We start from the raw sequence: 23,344 nt of genomic DNA on the forward strand, positions 1-23,344 counted from the left end.
CCGCCGGCCCCGCAGCTAGCACAGCACCTAGCAGGACGCCGCGGGTAGCGCCGATCCAGCCACTCTCCCGCAGGGGCCCCGCCGCGCAAGGCCCACTGAGCACCGCCACCTAGGGTCCACAGTACTCCCTGTCAGCCTCACACCGCCCAGCCCCGCGAGCCTAGCCTCGACCAGCGCTGCACTCCCCGGTGTCGGCCTCCAGGCAGTCCGTCCTCGATCCCTCACTCCGCTGCCTCCAGGAGACTGTGCCCGGCGTCTGGATCGCCACCTCTCCACCGCTCAGAGCCCAGGACAGGAGCCGGTCCACGTCCGCGGCAAGGCTCCAGGCGAAGCACCACTCGGCTCCTGCAACTGCTCCTCGACGCCCCGCAGGTCGCCAGCAGCAGCAGGGGGCAGGGGCGTTCAGCAGAAGTCACCCCCCGATCGTCAGCCCCAGCTGCCAATTTCTTCCGCGCTACGTGCTGGAGCCGCCCGGTCCCTCTCAGCTCTCCGGGCACAGCGCCGCCATTTTGTCCGCCGCCTCGCGGTCCGCGCCACCACAATATTCAGGGCGATCACTCAGTTCCCACACATGCTACACCGTCATAAGTCACGCCGCTTGCTCCCCGGGATCCTCCGCCGAGCTCAGCAACGGTGTTCAGCGTCGTTCAGGATGGTATTAGCCGAGTTTAAGGTTCCGGCGTGCGGAGCTCCCTCACAGGGCAGCCATTCCGCTTCGCGCCGTAGCCACGCCCCCAAACAGTAGTGACTTTACCATAAAAACTAAAAGTTCATAATTTCACAGGTGCTGTCTTCATATCGTGTCCCAACCCCACTGTGCGAAGGCAACCTTAGCTCAAATATAAATGGAATTTGAATTTTTTAACTGAAATTGTATTTGAAAAAAAATTTAACTGGTGTTACAACCCGCTATGATAAGTTAACCTTAACTTCTGTTCATTTTATTACTGCTTGTGAAAGATTACATTGAGATGTGTTTCAGGGGAGTGCAAAATTGTGTGACTTTGGGCCAGATGTACTAAACACTGTTTGAAAAATACTGGTCTCAATTTGCAGTGAGGTATTGTGGAAACCGACCTATGTACTAATAGGCCGGTTCCCAAAATACTGAATGGTAGTGCATCGTACTTCGACCTACCTCATTATTATTAATGAGGTAAGTTGCAAACTGCGAAAAACTATGATCTTCCGGCATCCCAGGGATGGTGGCCTGCTGGGGTCAGCATCCCACCATGTCTGTGACTGCTTTTAAGAAAAGCAATCATTTTTCCTTAAAGGAAAATGGTATGCTTTTGAACTGAAAAGTTTATTTTATTGGCGGGGCGGTTTAAGAGGAAGCAGTGGCCTCCAGGGCCACTGCGTCCTTATAAACAAACGTTCACTAAGGGGAATATCTTAGCACCTCCTTTGAGTTATCTGTAAAATACCAATGTTTTACAAAGACATTTTGATTGCATAAGATTGATACATAGCATACCAATTCTGTATTTGGAAGGGAAGCCTACAACACCACCGCCCCCTCAAAATATCAAATCGGCATGTTCTTGGATGGTCGCGAAAATATTTCTTTCACTGACTTTGGTGCATGGGTAAAAGTATTAAGGAACGAAAATTGCATTTCCAATGGCGTGAGAAGATAATCTTAACTACAGAGGTGCAATTATTCCCACCCTCTTATGTAGACTTCTCCTAGGCCTGTCAGACAGACAAGGAGTGCTAAATCAAAGAGACCTTCACTCTCCCACCTTGCCAGATCTGCTTTGGAAGGGTGGTGGGTGGAATGCACCTTGCCAGGCAGGCATGTAAAATAAGAAGGACTTCCCTGCCTTTGATCTTTAAAAAAAAGTCACCTGCCTTACGCAAGGACATGGTGTATATGTTTCATAAAACTCTGGCCATGTCTACAGGACGGGGATGAGTACGTTGAGCCCTCATCCTTCCGCCTTACCAAAGGATGGAGGGCAATAGTATTACAAGCACCCGGCAGCTAAACTATGTCCCGGTGCCATTGCACTCTCCTGCCCTTGTCTTAGGGCTAGAACTGTTTTGTTGTCAATTCAATTACCCCCACCCAGCGCATATTTCTCTAACTGTATTATTTATAGATCTGTGATGTCCCGTGAATCCTAGAATCCCGAAAGAGATCCTTTGAAGATTCTGTGACATTTAGGATGGACACCTTAGAGGTAAATGTCCTTTTGCAGGCACATGGGACCCAATGTTTTCAGCTTTAGTCACTTGAACTTCTAAGTAGTGAAAAAATCAGACTGAAACGCACTATGTGACGACTAGCAGCAATGTGTCGTGAACAGTATTGTGCCATAATATAGAGCACTGTGTCATATTGGGAAATGTTATGTGGTATTGTTTTTTTGTTAAATGATACTTGACAAATGTTTAAATAAGAATTGGCAATGCCAAAAGATTTAGCTTCAATTACCTCCTCGTAAGTCTTCCACGCCACGACTAACGTAGTTATCTTTAGCACCCCAACAGAACCCTCCAAGCAAATTAGCGCTCTAGACTTCCCATCCCTCCCTAACATGGCCTACCTCCTTCACCCCTAACCTATTATAAGAGGATCCACAACCCACCTATTTATTTTGGTTCTGCTCTGCAATCTCTTCGAGCAAGTTACAGGTAAGGGGGCGAGGTCTGCTGTAGCCAACCCAGGGGTCCTGTTGAGCATGCTTTTGTTGCTGCACTGTATTTTAGTGTATTTCTGTTTGCGGCGTAATTGGAAGCCTAGCCTCAGCGGGCTCTTACATTTTCCTCAAAGCCCTGCTTCAGCAGGCTCTCGTATTGAGGCGTTGTGGGGATGCTGGTCGTCCAGGCTCATTCTCCTGCCGGCCGCTGAAACACCTTCAAGTGTGGCACGGGTGGTCCGATTAAGAGGTGCTGTAGGTCCTGATTTACATAGGGGCCGGATGGCACCGCTTCACAATCCTTTTATGTTAGGAATGTGGTAGGCCATTACAATGCTGGGGCCTTGATGCGTCACGCATTCCTGGCATGCTGGTTTTTGATGGGGAATTTGGCCGCTAGGTTTGCACTGGCAGTGTGCATGCTGCTTGTGTGTTGCTGTTGCTTAGCAACTGGCCCAGCCATCCTGTGGGTAAGTTCACAACAGGATCAGCCTATTTACGCCTGGCTCCCTAGAGATGGTTCTATGCCTGTCCAGTGTGTGTGTTAGTATGGAGAATGTTGAGGTTCTGCATGTGGGGCTAGGCCCTAGTGTGCAGCCTCCAATAGAGTCTCCTTCCTTGCAAACCATTCAGCACATCATCCAGCCTGCTGTGGCTGCAGCGTTTAAGGAGTGTGAGGGCCCTCCTTCCCCTGTGAAACAGAGTGTTGAACCTTCAACTAGTGCTGAAGCTGACAGAGAGGAGGATGATCTCTACGGCCGTTATGTGTAGGAGCTAAAGGTGGTTCTGCAGCATATCAAAGATAACCTAGCATTCTCTATGGGCCAGGTAGATTTCTTCATGCAGTACCAGAGGCAAACATCTCTCAAAAAGGTGATGGATAATGAGTGGCAGGAGGTTGACAGGCAGTTTTTCCCACTGTACTTATCTAAGCATTATGCCATTTAGGACTTTGCTAAGGATTTTCCAGCGATAGTGAATGTAGATTCTTTCATAGCTGGGTTATCTTCATAGGACGCCATCATTTCCGAGAATGCCTCTCCTTCAGACGTGGTTGACAAAAGGGTGGAGGCAGCAGTCAAAAGGTCTTACATCATGGCCAACTTCTCCTTTAGGAGGATTATCTCTCCTACACTATCCAGTCTCTTTTGAAGGGCTGCCAGTTTCTAGCTGAACTAATGGAGCAAGGAACGATCATCATGCTGACCCATGCAGTCATGGAACAACAGATCAGAATGTTGTCAGACATTTCCTTTCATATCTTGCGGGCCGTGGCTGCCTCTGCATTGCAGCTATTCAGGACAGGCGCCAGGTCGGGTTGCGCCATTGGAAGGCTGAGGCGGTGCAGAAATCCCTTCTGATGAAGATACCTTTCTCCGGGGTGAAGCTGTTTGGCGCTCCATTGGAGGAGATGGTGATGAAATCTGCAGAGGATAGAAAGCTGTTTGCTCCAAAAGATCCTTCTCGTGGTAGATTATTTGGCACCAAGAGGGCCTTTGGCCTGTCTTCTGGTCCTAGGGGGTAACCTGCCCTTTCGTGGGAGGAGACGCAGTATGGTGTCCTTTTCTCCCTGTGGTGGGGGTCAGTTGTCAAATTTCATGGAGACTAGGGGAAGTCAATTTCCGATCAGTGGGTATTAAGGATTGTCAAAGAGGGCTACACAATTCTCCGCCCCAGAGTTTTTTGTTCACACTCCTTTACCCTTAGTTGCCACAAAGAGGAAGGCTCTTTTGGTAGGTATTCAGGCTCTTCTCACAAAAGGGGCCATTTGTCCAGTTATGGCCTGTAATGTGAGTCAAGGTATCTACTCAGTCCTTTTCCTGGTAAGGAAGGCTTCGAGGACTTCCGTCCTGTGTTGGATTTGAAAAGGGTATACTTGATTGTCTCTCATGTTAAGTTTAAGATGTTGTCTTTGCTGGAGATCTTTTCTTTCAGGGGAAAGTGGTGGCTTCCTTGGATCTGCATGTGCCGATTTATCGAGCATTGATTTATGGATCATCCAAGCAGTTCCTCCGGTTCTGTGTTGGGCCCGAGCCTTTTCAGTTCCAGGTATTACCTTTTGACTTGTCCTCTTCTCCGTGGGTTTTACAAAATTCTTGGCTCCCTTGGTTGGGCTCATCCATAGAGAGAGGATTCAGGTGCTCCCATACCTTGATGACTCGCTGATTTCTGCCTCTTTTATTCCCAACAGGACTCTCCTTGTCCAGAGGGTCTGGGACATTCTGGAAGTCCACAGCCTCTTGATCAACCACAAGAAGCTGCATCTGGTCCCTACCCAGGATGTGGTGTTCATTGAGGGTCACCTGGACATGGTCAAGGGGCTGGTACTTTTGCAGGCAGAGAAGAGGGCAACCTTATGGAGGGACCTTGGTTGCCTGCTTGCCATGGATTCAGCCTGGTGCATCAGTGATTGAGGTTACAGCGCATGATGTCTGCTGTGATCAATGTGTTGCCATGGGCTTGGTTGTACCTGTACCTGTTAGTGAACCATCTCCTGTCCCATAGGTCCCCTTGTTCCACCAATTACGATCGTTAGGTGGTGGTGTCCCGTCAGATTAGGGTCGCCCTGGGATGATGGCTGGAAGAGACCAAACTTATAAGGGGTCTTACCTTTCAGGTGTCATCTTTCTTGGTGGTGACGATTGATGCCAGCAAGCTAAGCTGGAGGGCGACTTTGGATTTCTGGTCTGTACAGGGGCTGTAGGGTCGCCTGCAGTCTGGTTGTTCTTCCAACTTCAGGGAACTGAAGGCTGTTCAGATGGCTTGTCAGGAATTTGCGTCAGCCCTCAGTGGGGATCATGTGCTGGTTAGGACGGACAATCGGGTAGTGATGGGTTATCTCAATCACCAGGAGAGATGCAGATTTCAGTCCTTATGGCTCCTGGCTCAGGAGATTCTGACCATGGCAGAAAGTTCTGTGTTGTATCTTAGGGCAGTGTGTCTCCTGGGGAGGGAGAATTTTGTGGCAGACCACATGAGCAGGGTTTTTACCCCACAAATTTGATCTCTTTGTCAACAGAGATGTGTTGCAGCAGAGGTTTGGGTGTCTGACGGTGGACCTGTTTGTGGACAAGGACAATGTTCTTCTGCCACGCTTCTGCACAATTGCTCCCTGTCTGGAGGCATGGCGGGTAGATGCGATGTCATTTCGATGGCCGGACGACCTGCTGTATGCATTTCCTCCAATCCCCTTGATTGCCAGAATGATGTACAAGAAATGCCCCGAGATTGCTTTTGTTCTGTTGGTGGTGCCGGGCTGGGTAGGTTCTGTTCGTACCCTCTACTGAGGGAGCTTGCGGTTCAAGAGTGTTTGGCGGTTCCTGACCATTCATATTTTCGGAGGGGTGCTCTTCTGCTGGCGGGAGTTCTGCGGCGGCTCGATCTTCAGGCCTGGCAATTTAAAGGGTGACTCTGCTGTCTCGAGTTTATTTGGCTGTGGTGGTGGACCTTCTTCAGGGCTCCAGAAGTCGGGCAACTCTACGGTTGTATTCTAGGCATTGTGGGATATTTTCTAGGTGGTGTATCACTAAGGGACTGGACTCTGGTTTGGTGAATCCAATCAAGATATTGGATTTTCTGTCTGATGGGTGTTGTGTTGGGCCTGGCTCCATCTACTCTTCGGGCACAGTGGGCGGCTTTGCAGGCTATCCGAAGACCACATTTAGATGAGTTAGATCCTTTGATTTCCAGGTTCCAGGTTGATGCATAGTTCGGTGTCCTCAGGAGATTTGTACTGCTCAGGCCTGGGATCTCCCATTGGTGTTGCAGGCACTGCAGGCTTCTCCTTTCGAACCGCTGGGGGCTCTGGACATAAAATTCTTGACCATGAAGGTTGTCTTTTTGGGGTTGAAGCTTGGTAATTGAAAAGGAAGAGAAGTGGGTCATGCCTCCTCTTATAATAGGTCAGGGGTGAAGGATCCCGGCCTTGTTAGGGAAGGATGGGAAGGCTAGAGTACTAATTTGCTTGGAGGGTTCTGCTGGGGTGCTGAAGCACCCTATGTTAGTCATGTAGCGAAGAAGACTACACTCGGTGTAAAGAACATTACCGGTAATTAACTGGGGCATGTGTTAGCACTTGCAACTAGCATTTGTGCATATCGTATGTTTGCATGTGTTAACACGTTTAAGCTTTACCTAATGACTTTGCCAATGTTTGTTTAATTTTAAGAGTGATTTCTACCAGTATGATGCCCCAAAGAGCCACATCATCCCTATCCCTACTGTGGTCAGAAGACGTTTCTGTAGCTCCATAAAATCTCTCCTTCATTTCATGTCCGGGGCACAGAATCTGTGGGCATTTACCGGATCCTCACATTACATAACAATAGCACATTTTGGTCAAATCAGATAGTGAGGATTCACAGGTCCTTTAGGATTCCGTGGATTCTGAATTAGACAAAGGGAAAGATTTTACCTAATGTAATCAGATTTGCTTATTTTGCACATGTATTATTCTTGGATCTTTTGTGTATCCCAATGGGCAGAGTATCCACTTTTAAAGTTTTACCCTACAAAGTCCACCAATATCTTTTTGTACATCTTGATAATTACTTTAAGGATTCAAGCCAAACTAAAAAAACAGATCTATTCTGAGTAAAGTTCTAATTTTCTGATTTCATATCAGTTTTGGTGTAACTACATTGAATAATTTCTGCTGAAGCAGTGTGTTGAAAATCCTTTTTTAAAATTCTTTATTATTATTATTTTTAAAATTATTTTATAGCCACAAACGGAGATAAATAAATTACATGGATAGACAATATACCATTATACCAATAGTAATCGTAGACAGGACATGAAAAAAGATAAAAGAATATATTTTAAAAAAAGAAACCAGGGAACATATAGGGGCATGAACACAGGACAGAAATATAACCACATTATAATTTGGCAGATACCTTTTGATACCGTTATATAGAAATTCCTTACACTCCCAGTCCCATTGAAGGCAGGACCATGTCCTTTTAAATTTAAGCCAAGTCAGAGTGTCTCTAACTTTAGCTAATGCCATCTCCAGTTCATAGATTTCTCTTAGTAAGACCCAAAATTCATTAACACTTGGACTCCTGCTCTGAATCCAATAGTGAGCGATACATAGACGAGCACAAGCTGATACAATAGAAGCGAAGGACTTAGTAAGACAGCCTAACTCTGAGAATATTCGCATGCCAGCTCTTTCTCAGTAACCGTACTATCGTACCCAGGCCAAACTACGAGAGTGAGGGTAATACCAGACCAAAATTCAGTTTAGGACATAAAAAGAACATATGGTGCAAATCTGCGGCAAATTCCTGGCATTTCGGACAGTATAATTTAGTATTGTTTGAGCTAGTGGCCCATTTAGAGATTTGCTCAAGAGTATAATAAAGCATAAAAATGCATCCACTTTGCTGGAGCTTCAGATTAAGTTACTGCTGAGTCTATCGTTTCCAGAGATTCGTTAATCTCCTCCTCAGTAACATTGCAGTTAAAAATCCGACTTAATTTAGCCGCTATCTGTATGCCGTCGTCGCTAACCCCCCTATAAGTTTCTGGTAACTTTTACCAATAACACCTTGTCTAATAGCTCCCAAAATATGCTGACAAAACTTCAAAGGGGCTAGATAGCTTCAGCAGACCTCGGCCCTGGATAAAATAGTCCCTGATTTGCAAGTACTTATAAAAATATTTTTGTGACAGGCCAAATTCTTCTTTCAAAGACTGAAAAGATCGGAAACCCTGTCCATCATATAGATGACCAAGCCGAGTCACGCCCTTAAGTTGCCATTCTTTTCCAACGTGGTCATGGAATATACTTGGCAATAGAGGATTCCCCCATGATGCAGTACATATGTGCAAATCAGGAAGTACGTATGTTTTAGAAATTTTGTGCCATATATCAGTTATGTCTTTTACTATCTTAAATCGCACCCTCTTGAAGTAGTTCGGATCAGATGTTTTATATAGCAAATACTCAGAGTCAGATCCCCAAGACAGCTGGTCTGAGAGCCAGCTGACACCGGCTTCAAGTCCTATGACTAAACTCTATATTCGCCCCGTGAATGCAGCCCAAAAGTATAACTTGAAATCTGGAAGTTTGAAACCACCCTGCTTAAATGATAATTTTATGAATAGAAAGGCTCTCCTGGCATGCCCGTATCCCCAAATAAAACTGCCAACAGCGCTATCCAAGCGCTTAAAAAAAGTTTGGGGCACCCTCAGATGAATGGTGCGAAAAAAGTACAAAAAGTTTGGGAGGACATTCATTTTGACGACGTTATATCTCCCATATATTATTATTATTATTTGTGTATTTTATAAAGCGCACAGCTGCCCCGACGGGGCGTCCCGGCGCTAATAGATCTGGAAACAGGGGGCGCAGCAAGAAGGAAAAAAGTGGGTTATAAGCAAAAAAGATGGGTCTTGAGAGACTTTCGAAATGCAGATTCTGTCTGACAGGCACGGAGGGCAATCGGGAGCTTGTTCCAGCGCTGAGTAGCACAAACTTCAAATGTTTTCCCTCCTGAACGGGTTCTTTTAAATCTGGGGGTGGCAAGAAGAAGTTGGGAATTAGAGCGCAATGTCCTGGCATTGTGATACGGCTGTAAGCTACTTTTCAAATGGGCTGGTCCTTTACCCTTCAAAGCTCTATAGGACATTGTCATAGCCTTAAATACACATCTCTTAGCAATGGGTAACCAATGCAATTTGCGGAGATGTGGGGAAATATGATGTCTGGGAGGGATTCTCTCCACCAGACGAGCAGCAGCATTTTGGACAGTCTGGAGTTTATTACATAGACCTGCCGTGATGCCCAGGTATAACGCATTGGCATAGTCGAGGTGAGAGGTTATCAATGCTTGGACAACAGTCTTACGTCAGTCAGCAGGCAGATATTTAATGAGCCTGTTTATTGTTTTGATCTTAGCAAAGCAGGATGCTGCTACTGCTTGTACCTGGGCATTAAAAGTAAGGTGGTTGTCCCAACAAACCCCCAGGTTCCTGACAGAGTCTTTGGGTGTGGGGGCTTGGCTCAAATCTCCAGGCCACCACAGGCTGGATTCCAGAGGAGACGGTGAATTAAAAAACAGGATCTCCGTCTTTCCTGCATTAAGTCTTAGGGAATTAGAATCCATCCATTTAGAGATATCCCTCAGACAGGATTTCAAAGGGTCAAATGCAGAAGCAGAAGGCTCATCAAAGGTAAAGAGTAGCTGAATGTCATCAGCGTAGGAAGTAGTTTTAATCCCAGTCCGCACAATCATTTCAGCCAAGGGGGTGAAGTAGACATTAAACAGGAGCGGGCTCAGGGATGAGCCCTGAGGAACTCCCCATTTAAGTGGTCTGGCGGGGGAAGTATAGGGAGGAGTGTATACCTGCTGTGTACGGTCAGATAGATAAGAAGTGAGCCATTTCAGCACAGTGCCGCCTATGCCCAGGTCCCCCAGCCTTCTCAGCAGAGTCTTATGAGAGATGGTGTCAAATGCTGCTGAAAGATCCAGCAGCACTAACACCGCCCTCGACCCCCGGTCCAGAGTCCATCTCACCGAGACAGCCATTTCAATCAGGGCTGACTCCGTGCTGTGGCCAGACCGGAAGCCATGCTGAGAGTCATGCAAAAGCCCATGGGATTCTATATAATTGGCAAGCTGGAAGTGTGCCAATTTTTCCAGGATCTTAGCTGGAGCAGGCAGAAGAGAAATTGGCCTGTAATTACTTGGATTATCTGGATCCAAGTTGGGCTTTTTCAGGATGGGAACCAAGGAGGCATCCTTCCATTTGGCAGGAAATCTACCCGTTCTCAACGAGCCGTTCCAGATATAGTTGAGGTAGGGGTTAAGAAGGGCTGCCAATTTCTTATATTGCTTTGCCGGCCAAGGATCATTTGGTGATCCGGATTTGCATTTAAGTAGTTCTGCAATGGAGTCGGCTTCAGATATATCTGCAAATTCTAAAAGGGCAGGGGTCAGTGAATTCTGAGTAATAAGTTCCTCCTCCAGTTCTACACAGCTGGAAATGGGAAAGGAGGTATAGATATTCTCGATTTTTTCCTAAAAAAATTCCGATAATTTGTCACAGAGAGACTGAGTAGCAGGCTGGTTCCGAATCAGCGCGTTAGGGTCCGTAAAGGATCTAACAATGCTAAAAATCTCCCTGGCGCTATGGCTTGCTTTGTTAATTCTGGAGGCCAAGTAGTCCCTTTTATGCTCCACAATCAGTCTGCAGTATTCCTTGAGGGCCGTCTTGTAAGTAGCTTTGCTTTCCAAAGAATACTTCTGCCTCCAAGATCGTTCAAGGATTTTACACAAGGCTTTTTTCTGACGGAGCTCATCGGAATACCAAGGAGCTGATGGTACTGCCCTGTAAGTTTTAATAGGCTTCAGAGGGGCCAATGCCTCCAAGGCCTGATTGATCCAAAACGTCCAGGTTGTCAATGCGCCTGTCGAGGTCAGACGCCGGGATAGGTTGCGAGTTTTTTAAATGTTCCTGGAGTGACTCTACGGTGATACCACTCCAGTTTCTCCCTGAAGCCTTAGGAATGAGTGTGGGCCTATCTGGATAGGGAATGTCGATCTCAAATGGGATGAGGAAATGATCTGACCAAATGACCAGAATAGGGTGAGCTATCTGGATATTTGTCAAGTTGGAGCAAATCAGGTCCAATGTATGTCCAGCTTTATGCGTAGGTAGTTCTACTTTTTGGGCTAAACTGCAAGCCGCCAACGTAGAAACAAAATTTTTGCTGTGGGGGCAGGACTCATCGTTTACATGGAGATTAAAGTCCCCATAAGCAGTAAAATTAGCATAACGTGTGCTGATCTGGACGATGTAATCCGCCAAAGCCGGCAGATGTGTAGTGCTAGAGTGCGGGGGCGGTAGATCAATACTCCAGAACAGGAAATGGACGGGGATATTTTAACGCTGAAAGGCAGTCCCTCAATGCAATCTATTTGGTCGTATAGAGGGATAGTAACCGTCCATTTGGACTTATGAATAAGTGCAACACCACCCCCCTGTTTGCCATTGGGTCTATTAGAACAGATGATACTGTAGCCTTCCGGGAGGGCGAGAGTGACAGTAGGGTTTGTGGTATCATTCAACCACGTTTCAGTAAGGAAAAAAAGATCCCAATTATTGTCCTGGAGAGACTGGCAGATGTCAATGGCATGTTTAACCAGCGATCTGCAATTGACCAGAGCCACTTTAAGGGTCATGAAAGGACATGGTCCCCGAGAGAAGTCGGGGCTCCGAGCGTGGACCGGACTGTTTCTTAGTTCGTGATGTGAAAGATAAAAATGGCAGTCTCTACAGACATAATCCTGGCTCCAAACGTCCGGAGTAAGCAGAGGGCAGTGCGGGCACCGGAGAGGTCTCAGGGCCATCAACTCAGGACGCGTGTAGATCACGCCGGCATGGCTAGAGAATCGGGCAAGGGGGCCGGCCCCCGCCGCGTCATGGTCGCGGACGGGCGCAGACGGGATTGCCTTGCGCTCGTCCGCAGCGCGCCCGAGAAAAAACGACCATATCTAGGAGGGGAGGGTGGGAGGGGCCAGGCAACTGTACCGCCAACCCTCCAGTTCCCCCAAGATGGCGGCTCGGTGCAAGGAGACCTCCGCGACAGCGTCTAATCGGCTGCGCGGTGTGTTGGGGAGGGGTGCAGCCCTGTCAAGAGGCAGCGAGTAAGTGCAGGATAAAAGTAATGTGCAAGAGGCCACAACACAGTACACAGTATAAAATCAGAATCACCATTTTTTAAAATAAAGCGCCGCAGCCTTCCCGGCTTCCGCCCCAGGAAGGTCTGCTGCCAAATCTTAATCTTATGTATACTTAAGGGGAGCCGGTGCCAGCATCATAAATTCGCAACTACTTTCCTCAACAAAGGTTCATAGTTCACTGAGATAATGTCACTAACTTGACTACTAAATGAATCTCCCAGATATATTGCATTCTTTGTAACGCCTATGGCCATTGGGAGATTATCAGGTTGAAAGTTCAGTAGTGTCTGTGTTTTGTTCAAGTTGAGTTTATAGCCGGAGAAAAAGCCAAATCGCTTTGCCTCAAGAGTTAGAGTGTTCAGGGCATTTACCAGCTAACTTGAAAAAATAGCAATATCATCTGCATATGCGGTTAGTTTAAGATCCATCCCGTGTAATGTAGCCGGGATTTTATCGGCACTAGATAATAAATGGCTCAATATAAATGGCGAACAGCAGCGGGGATAGCGGTTACCCCTTCCGCGTACCCCTGTGGATTGTAAAACAAGCAGATGACTGGCCATTAAGTTTAATTGCTGTAGTTGGGCTCCTACATAGTTTTTGTACTGCCGAGATAAACCTTTGACCGAGGCCCATGGACGACATTGTTGTCCATAAAGCTCCCCAACTTACTCACTCAAAGGCTTTCTCGGCATCCAACATCAGCATCCCCAGCTGCTGGCCTAGTTGTCCCGAGACATCAAAGGCCACACTCGCGGTATTGATATGTGCCGCTGTTTTGCTTCCGGGGACAAAGCTGTGTTGTTGTTCTGAAACTAAAAGATGAATGATGGGGGCCAATCGTGTAACGAGAATTTTTGAAAAAAGTTTTGCGTCAGCATTTATCAATTTATGTCAGCATTAATCCTATTGAAGCTAAAATGAAAAACACATTTTCCACTCCCTGGATGGATCTGCGAAATTTTGACCATCGAGAAACTTATTTGAATGCTCTAATCGTGTGTGCATAATTTCATGCAGTTATTAGAAAAGCTGAAACATTTATTTTCAAAGGTAATTGGAATGTAACCATGACTACAAATTTGCTATAAATGACTCAATGTTAAATGTATATGTATAACTTTGTTATATATGTACATATTTATATTGATATAATTCTAAAAACATATAAAACTTACAAGAGAACTTCAAAATATCCATCAATGAGAAGCATTGTTAAAGAGGGACGTCTCCGCCAAAAGTAAATGATCTGTAAGAGAGGGAAACAGCAAGTTTAGTGGGAAGAGTAATGAATATGATGGATAAGCTAATAAAGTCTCAGATTTCATTGGTATCCAGTGCTCGAGTTAGCACATCACAGAGCATACAGAATACAGATAGGGTCAATGGGTCAGTTCTGTCCAAGGATCTTGGAACTTGGGCCATGCCGCAGCTTTTTACTGATGTATCAGTTCTGTTCAGCCATTGGCATGTTTGTGTGAGCTCTCCATAGGCATTGGCCCTCTATCTCCACCTGAGAGTGCTGCCTGATCATGGTGAGGCCCACTACTCAACTCACAGTGCACCTCACATGGTGAATTAGGCCAAGCTGTATGTTAAATGATCTCCTGTACTGACCATCATTCCTTTTTTACTACATTACCGCAGAACAACAAGCCATGTAGGTAATCCCAGCACAGAGACAAGTGCTGAGGCTGCTCCGTCTCCAAGCCCTGGGACCAGATGAGGAGCAGGTAAACTGCTTGTGGCTACCTCGGAAAGTGTCTCTCCCTGGTGCAGCCTCTTCGTGTAGGGTTCTAGGATACCTCTGTCTTAGTCAATTGTTCAGCCGCTGCAACCTGGGCCTACTTGGACCTTCCGAAACCTGTGTGCCATGTGTCTTCCACAGGAAGCTGCCACTGGCAGCACATCCTACACCGTACCATCCCACACATAGGAAAACAGTGGCTGTGTGAGCTCTTGTGCATTTGCTGTTGCGTCTTTGTTCCTTGGTCTATTGGTGTTGAGCAAGTAGTGCATGTGCCCCCCTGTCTGTATACACCCCCAGTTCCTGCACGGAATAAAATGCACAACATTGTGAATTTTGACCCACAGAAATGGGCTGCGGCTCTCCCAAAGCGGTGCCTTTCTAAAGCTCTCCTATGAGCCTTAGAAAGGCACTGCAATGGATCCATCACCACAGGACCGCCCAACCTGTACTCCAGTCGGAATATGGCAGGCTGACTGCAGGTTTGGTGGTGTTGCAGCAGGGGGCTGGTGTGGCAGCGTGCTGCAAGACCGCCAAACTTGTAATCAGGCCCTTAGTCTTGAAAATGGAAATCAAAGCCCTCCAGCAGGGCAGCAGACTGTATCCATGAAGGGCCCCACAATGTCAGATAAGAATTGGACAGAGTCAAAGAGAAGCTGTCGGTTTAGGCGGAAAATGCTCCAAGCGTGAACATTTAAAATTTGTCCCCAGGGAAGTTCTCTCGCTGTCTGGATAGTTTTGGCACCTTCACCTGTTCAAGTGGACAGTTGCTTTTTTCGTGCTCTGATTCCTCCAGCAGAACAAGGCATCACGCTGTAGCCAAAGGGAGTTCTATGAGACTGGATACCTTCTCTTGGATGTCCCATTGAAAGAGATTGGCTGCTGTGGAAAAGCTCAGAGCAAGAGAAACCTACATCTTCAGCCCAACAGCAATGCACCTTTGTTGGGTTGGCTTGGAGGTCTTCAGACCCAAAACATTTCTTGACACAGCCCAGGGTTCCAGGGCCTCAAGAACAGCACTTGGGATTGAAGACTCATACCCGCAAAATCAACCAACAGGGTCCAGGGCACGTCTAGTTGGAAATGATCAGTGGGGTCTTCAGTAGAAGCAGGGGCAGCTCCTCTGCCAAAAATTCATGCACACTTTGCATGTTCTCCACCCAGGCTGCATTACAGCCTGGGTGGACAATGTGACCAGGCTCCTATTCCCATCTGAGTGCCAAACCACTGCACTCAGACCAATCATAAAGCTGCTTTGCAACATTGTGATTGAGGAGCCTGGGTGGTTCCTGATAACTGTTCGAACAGAAGAGAGGAAGAGGATGGAGAAGAGGGGATGAGAGGCAGTGGCCGACCTGCTGGCTGGCAGGTAATAGATCTTTTTTTATTTTATTTTTCTCCCCCCTTCCTGCCCTTCATCCCCTCCCCGCCCCACTACTGATTTGCAGGAGCAGCCGCGACTAAGTAAAAGGGTTTCTTGCAGCTTGTTGTGTCCCTGTAGATTAACACGAGGTCATCCAACTGACCCTTGGAATCTACTCATTGATCTTAAACCAGAGATGCAGTCCTTTGTTCCTCCACAGGTCTAAAGTGTTCTGAAGAGTGCCTAGTGGTGCCTCATTTATGGCTGGCACTAGCCTAAGGCTGGGATTGTTTCCTAGCACCACCCTCGCCAATGTTATATTATGTGAATTTTTGGAGCGCCGATAATCACCAGAGACAGTACCTAATCACCCAATATGGATTCTAGGCACTTGCAGGTCCTGAACTCTTATTTGACTAGCCAGGTCTTGAGGGCCATTCAGAATAACGGAAGTGAAGTGCTGGTCCAGAGGTGCATGGGAAAGATGTTACAGGTGTTTGCTGCAATGTGGGAGAAGGAGCATCCTCCACTTCTGCTTCGGTAGATGCAGACAGTATGAGCAAGTGAAAGGGAGGCAAAGTGTGGTATTCTCAACGGTTGGTGGAAGTTCAGGTGGTAGTTAATGTATGTGGGTCCTTGGTTCTGCAGAGCCTTGTGTGTATGGGTCAGCAGTTTGCATTGGCTTCTCTTCTGTACGGGGAGCCAGCGGAGTTGCCTGAGGTGGGGTATGATGTGGGTTAGTCAGAGAAGGCAGAGGATGAGTGTGGCTGCAGAGTTCTTTATGGTCTGAAGTCTCTTTAAGAAGTGTGTGGCGATTTGTACAAAGAGGGCATTGCCATTAACCCAGAGTTAAAAAACAAACTCAGTGGAAATATGCTACTCCGTGCTACGGTCCCTCCCCCTTTCAAAGTCACTGCTGGCAGGGGAGGTGGCAGACACCAGGTAAGTGCCTTCTTTTACATTTGTAAAGACTTTGGGAGGTGGAAGGGAGCGGCTAGCTCCGCTCTGCCATGGAGGCAGAGGTTTTTGCCTACTCCGCGTTCGCCACGGGCGTGGAGTAGGCAAATCTCAGACCAGTTGATGAGGGCCTGGGTCATGGTGCGTCTCATGTGTAGGGGTAGCCACTTGAAGATCTTATTTAGCATGTGCAGAGTGAGGAAGCAGGTGAAGGAAGCAGCGCTGATCTGTGATTTCATGGTGAACTTGTTGTCAATGATGATTCCAAGGTTACTGGCATGGTTGGAGGGATTTGGTGGGGGTCCTAAGTCTGATGGCCATCAGGAGTCATTCCAAGTGTTGCAGCTGTTGCCAAAGATCAGTACTTCCATTGCGTCTGTGCTCAGCTGCAGTCAGTTGTTCTTCATCCAGTCAGCATTGTTTGTCATGCTTCTGTGGAAGTTGGCTGTGGTGGTGGGGTTGTCGGTGAGTGAGAGGATGAGTTGGGTTATGGGGCTCCAGCACTAGTAGGGTAAGCCTGAGGGAGGGAAGATGAGATCATGCCTGTTTCGTCTGGAAGAGTCATGTCATGAGGTTCCTTCAAACATCCATGGGGGGAGATTCTGAGGTGTTTTGGTAAGTCGTTCTAGGTCTTGGCTTTGAGGTATGAGAAGGAGTGCCCCCTGCATTGGGTCTGCTTGATTCGGGAGAGGTGTGCTCTTGCCTGGGATGCAGATCGAAGGTGTCTGGTGGCTTGTTAGAAGTTGAGGCGGTGTTTGATGTAAGCTGGGCCAGTGTTGTGGAGAGCTTTGTAGGTCTGGGTAGCTTGAACTTAAATCTTTCCTGGACTGGGAGCCAGTGGTGATTGTTGAGGTGCGGAGAGAGGTGGTTATTTCGCAGGATGTTCAGGATGAGTCTGGTGGCGGCATTCTAAGTGGTTTGTAGTAGGTTTAGGACATTGCCTGAGATTCAGATGTAGGGGGCATTATACGGAATCAAGTCTACTTGTGATAAGAGCCTGGGTGACCATTTGTCTGGTGTTCAGGGACACCCACCTGAAATGTTGCGTAGCATTCGCAGAATGTGAAAGCATGATGAGGAGACCACATTGATCTGTCTGCTCATGGTTGTTGTCCAGGATGATCCCGAGATTTTTGGCGTGGTCCACAGGGGTGGATGGGGGTGCAAGTTTGGAGGGCCACAAAGAGGCGTCCACGGGGGTGTGGTTGTTGCAGAAGATAAGGATTTTGGTTTTGTTTATCTTGAGCTGGAGGCTGTTTCCCATCCAGGCAGAAATGCTGTTCATATAGTTAGTGAAGTATGCTTTGGTGATAATGGCTGAGTCGGTAAGGGAGAGGATGAGCTCTGTGTCCTTGGCTTCAAATACTATGTTGACGCCGTGGGCTCTGAAATGTCAGCGAGGGGCCATGAAGAGTATTTGGCTAAGCGACGATCCTTGAGAGACTCTCCAGAGTTTCTTGGGTTCTGAGGTGGAGGGGGAAAGTCTAACTCATTGAGTTCAGTCCAGGAGGAAGAAGGATATCCACTTGAGGGCTGGTCCACGGATAGACGCATTCTGAAGTTTTCTGATCAGTGACTTGTGGGAGACTGTATCCAAAGCTGCGGAGAGGTCAAGTAGGATGAGTGTGGCCTTTTCTCCTCAGTCGAGGATGCTTCTTTTGTCATTGGTGACCGCAATGAGGGCTATATCAATGTAATGGTTTATGTGAAAGCCTAATTGAGGGTTGTCTAGCAATAGATGGAGTTCTAGGCGGTCTGCGAGTTCGGTATTCGTGGCTTTCTCAATGACTTTAGCTGGGAAAGGTAGAAGTAAGATGGGTCTGTGGCTGCTGAGGGTATTGGGGCCTTGGAGTGTTGGACCGCCGTATACACAGTGGCATTGCAGTCACAGCCGCACCAGTGGTCTGACAGCAGTATTACAAAATTGGCAGTCGGACTGCCATTGGACCACTGCCACTGACAGTCATCTGAGATCCCGGGCGGTCTTGCAGTGGTCTGGGGCCCACAATATGTTAGCAGAGCCACTGCGGCCCTGCCAAGCATTTACAAGTTTCCTCACCGCCACAGTTTTCATGGCCATGAGCCAGCCATGAAAAGATTTTGTTTTTTAACATCTGTTGCACTCACTTGAGTGGGAATAGTAATTATGACCTCTCCGCTATCCAACACTTTCCCTAATGTTGCATTCACTAGAGTGGGAATAGTAATTTCTACCCCTCCGCTATCCAACACTTTCCCTACTGTTTCACTCGCTGGAGTGGGAATAGTAATTTTGACCTTTCTGCTATCCAACACTTTCCCTACTTTTGCACTCATTGGAGTGGGAATAGTAATTTTTACCTTTCCACTATCCAACACTTTTCCTACTCTTACATTCACTGGAGTGGGACTAGTAACTGTTCCCCTCCGCCATCCAACACTTTCCCTACTGTTGCATTCACTGGAGTGGGAATAGTAATTTTTACCCCTATGCTATCCAACAGTTTCCTACTGTTGCATGTAAGTTTAAAAATTATGAAATATTTTAATGTTTTAAGTTATAAGATAATGTTTTTTATTGGATTATATGTTATAGATCTGTATATATATATAAGCAGGAGGAGAAAAAACAGGAGGTGGGGGAGAGGAAGCACAAAGACAAAACAAGCCAAAATACAGACAAAACAGACGCAGATACTAAGCACAGAAAAAGACAATACAGTTATAAACCTTTCCAACATGGAGCTGTCAGCACAGGAAATGGAAATTTTATCGCTAGGTTTGACATTTTGTAGTAACACTAATTTCGACTATGCCCAGACACGAATTGACTTGTTCTTATATGTCCGAAAACTTAAACTCCAAAAATATTTCGCCAATTCAAATCAAAACACCTCTGAGACTGTAGGTTCAGAAGAACCAAACGTAGGGCTAAATGTGGAAAATATGGAAACACTACAAGCTATGATTGATCTTGAACAGCAAAATGAAAATGAATCTGAAAGTATCACACCAAGTGGGGCAGCCTTGAGCTCTGAGATAGATATCTATCAGTCTACTAAAACTGGTTTCAAACCCAAATCAGTGTTTATGCCGGCAATGCCTAAAGATGGACTGGATCTATTTGCCGAATGTGTCACAAAAGACCTCAAAGACCTTTCCATTTTTAGTACCAAACAAAGATATTGGGAAAATCAGGATCACACACGCAAATACAACGACCTAATGGAGAAAATAAAGGCAAGGTCAGACATTGTGGTGAGATGGTCCGACAAAGGCGGAAACATAGTGCTCTGGCCCCTTGAAATGTACAACAAAGAAGCAATGAGTCAACTGCAGGACAGAGAGTGCTACACAAGAATCAGCCCCACGCACATTATAGGTATTCAAGAAAAATACCATTGTGAACTGTGCAAATGGAAGGGCAAAGGACTTTTGAGCAAAAAGGAGTTCGAATTTTTGAAAAACAATTATCCGGTAACAGCACAATTGTACCTAATTCCGAAAATACACAAAGATGACAAAACACCACCGGGAAGGCCGATAATATTAGCGATAGGGAGCCTTTTTGAGAACACGAGCATTTTCATTGACCATTTCTTGCAACCAGAAGTCAAAAAACTACCTGCCTATATAAAGGACACAGGAGATTTCCTTGCCAAAATATACGATGTTGAATGGAAAAGGGATTATGTGTTCATGACATTGGATGTCCAAGCTTTATACACAAGCATCAGACACAAGGATGGCCTGAACGCCATCAAACATTTCTTGGGAAAGAGACCCATAAGCTTGTTTCAACACACACAAATGCTTTTGGAAATGACTGAATGGTGTCTCACTAATAACACATTTATGTTTGATAGATTGTATTACAAACAGGTCCAAGGTTCAGCCATGGGAACTTGCTTCTCCCCCAGCTATGCGTATCTGCATATGGGCTGGTGGGAGGAGCAGGTACTATGGGTACAGCACAAGGAAATTATGACAAACAATGTGGTTGTATACAACAGATTCATTGATGACATTTTCATTTTGTGGGAGGGCAATGTGGAAAGTGCTGTGAAATTCACAGAAGAATTGAATGAAAATGGTTTAAATCTAAAATTTACCTGTAACACCAGCACAGAAACCATACAATTTCTGGACATAGAGTTGTTTGTGGAACAGGAAAGGATTCAAACACGCACATACCGCAAACCAACTGCCGGTAATGGGATCTTGCATGCCCACAGTTTCCACCCCACCTCTCTTAAACAATCAATTCCTTATGCAGAATGCCTCAGGATGACACGTAATTGCAGCACAACTGAGGGTCTTGCTAATGCTAAAAAGAATTTATTCTCGAGACTCCAACAGAGAGGGTACACAGCAGAAACATGCAAGAAAGCAGAAGTGAAGTGTAGCACCAAGACCAGAAAAGATCTAATATTCCCAGTGGCGAAGGTAGCCGTTATGGAGAGCCAGGCGAGACAACCCCCTAGACTCATAACAGGCTATAACAGGTACCACTCGAACCTCCGAAAAATACTAAAAAGGCACAAGCCATTGGTACATAACGACCCTACCATAGGGAGCGAGGTAGGCGAGAGTCCATTGGTAACATTCAGAAAAGCCAAATCAATGCGTAACACCCTGGTATGTAATGCACCAGTTCTGAAAAAGAAAAAGAATTGGCTACAGTCCCAAAAAGGGTTTAAAAAAATGCATGAAATGCAAAGCCTGCAATCATGGCATCAATACCACTGAGGTCCAATTACCATTCAGAAGGAAAAAATATTCCTTAAGGGAACACTTCACATGCAAAACCGAGTTTGCTGTGTACGTGTTGACGTGCCAATGTGGCAAAAGATATGTAGGGTCTACTATTCACCCCGTCCATGTGAGGATTCTGCAACACTTGAGGGCGATTGCCAATCTGGATCAAGCATACCCAGTGGCGCGACACATTCATGAGTCCCATGGGGGCAATGCAGATGGTCTAACATATTTTGTTATAGACAGCATCCCCAAGAGTCCGAGAGGTGGTAATCGAAAACTTGCGTTACGCCGACTGGAGTCAAGATATATAATTCTCCTGAACTCCAAGATCCCTTCAGGTCTGAATGCGGACGAAGCCCTTAGTGTCCACATTTAAGTAAACACTTCTAAAGCGTTCTGCCCGCTTCCAGTTTCCCGAGTACCCTAGAACAATTGCATTTATCTGTTTCACTGTAAATACACTGCGCACATTAATGTCACAATAGGGAGATGACACAAATCATTGCACCGAATATTTCAAACCATGCCAGGCATTAGGCACCCCCCGTGAACTAGAAGCACATGAGATATAACAAAATAGTGGCAGGTCCCGCTCGCTATCCCATCCTTAGTAGGAGCATTAATCTCAAAACACTAGTTAAAACTGCGGAAAGATTAAGGGCCAGACAGGGCGCACGTACCGTTAACCTTAGGAATCACCGAGTCAGGATAGTAAGCGTGTTCGGCAAACCCTTCTGAGCGCGCCAAGGTATCTCGCAATAATGAGGTTACAGCGCCAACCCAATCACTATGCTTATATGAGCAGACATGTCTACACTGTTTGTAGGAACACACGGGATTCGTTGCCACTTGTGCCTGACACACATGTACCAATAATGGGTGGAAGGAGGGAATTTTGAATGTTCGTGTTCACACAATGTTAGACGCAATTAATCACATATTATAATTTAAACACTTAATATATTGTTTAAACATGCCACACAATTTCTGTTATATGTGAAATCAACAGTAACAGTAGAAAGACTTCCATGATGTTGAAATGTGCAAGTCATGTATGAGGCAGCGTCATCACCTTGGGTGTAACTATGTAACTATAGCAACTGCCATTAGCAAAAGCTGAGTCTACCCAATCATAGACAATGTGCTTATGTATATATAACCTTGATGGTAGCATGCATTTGTTAGTGATCAAGGCGGGAGGAGTCCGCCGAAACGCGTCTGAGCAGAAACTGAGCTAAGGAATAAAAACGTTTGAATTGAAACTCACGGAGTCAGCGCCTTCTTTCATCAGAAGTTTGGTATGGTAAAAAATATATATATATATATATATATATATATATATATTCTGAGCAAACAAATTACGCCGCACTCCTCCTGAGCGTTTTCAAACCAGGTTTATTGACCCATCTTCATCTCGCACTCCTACGCATTTCGAACTTTACAGTTCCTGTTCACTGTAGCATTACAAGTCCTTCATTAGTTTCTATGCTTTTATACTGAGTCTCCACTGTTACTAGTATGAGGCATTGTGGGCTCTGTAGTTTTTGTTCTGTTTCTCAAGTTATCTATGGGACTGCCTGTCGGTGTCACGCGTTTCCTGACACTGATCATTGCTATTTGATAATTACCTGAGTGGCATTTTGGCTTGGGCTTTTGTGATTGCATTGCTTACGCATATCACAGAAGCCAGTAGCTGATTAATTGTACTGTCAATATCAGGCTGAGTGCCTAAAAATCAACATCCTGTGGGTTTTTAGGCACTCAGCCTGATATTGACAGTCATTGACAGATATTAACCACAAGTCGTGGTGTATAGGTGTATATATATATACACCACAACTTGCTCCTACTGACTGCCCCAGTGGCCCCGACGGTAATTAATCCTCGTATTTGTGCAGCAGTCTCGTACGCTCTCAGTAATATATATATATATATATATGTATGTATATATTTATATATATATATATATACAGACCTATAACATATATTACCTACTGGCGGTCGCCAGTAGGTATATATAGTTAGGACCTAGTTACCATAGGAAATTCCAAACATTCTATTGGGAATAACTTTGGCGCGGATTGAGGAATATGCTTGTAATATTCCTTAAATTTGCCTCGCTCCGCTCAGCTCCTTCCCTGAAAGTTTCGGGGGGATTTGTCAAGCGGGGGCCGAGAAAAAAGGGGGGTCCCAAAAC

At 46.1% G+C, this 23,344-nt stretch overlaps 1 protein-coding gene across 2 annotated transcripts in view; it reads right to left on the reverse strand.

The window, feature by feature from the left end:
• LOC144822436 (transient receptor potential cation channel subfamily V member 1-like) overlaps positions 1-23,344 on the reverse strand; it is a 572,663-nt gene that overhangs the window by 74,191 nt on the left and 475,128 nt on the right. For both annotated transcript variants that reach the window (XM_078679954.1, XM_078679956.1), the window contains exon 10: positions 13,519-13,589. In XM_078679954.1, coding sequence (XP_078536080.1) covers positions 13,519-13,589 — 71 coding nt within the window. The remainder of the gene's footprint in view (positions 1-13,518; positions 13,590-23,344) is intronic.

This window comes from Lissotriton helveticus, chromosome 3_1 (genome assembly GCF_964261635.1).
Source record: "Lissotriton helveticus chromosome 3_1, aLisHel1.1, whole genome shotgun sequence".
In the NCBI taxonomy this organism is placed as follows: Eukaryota; Metazoa; Chordata; class Amphibia; order Caudata; family Salamandridae; genus Lissotriton; species Lissotriton helveticus.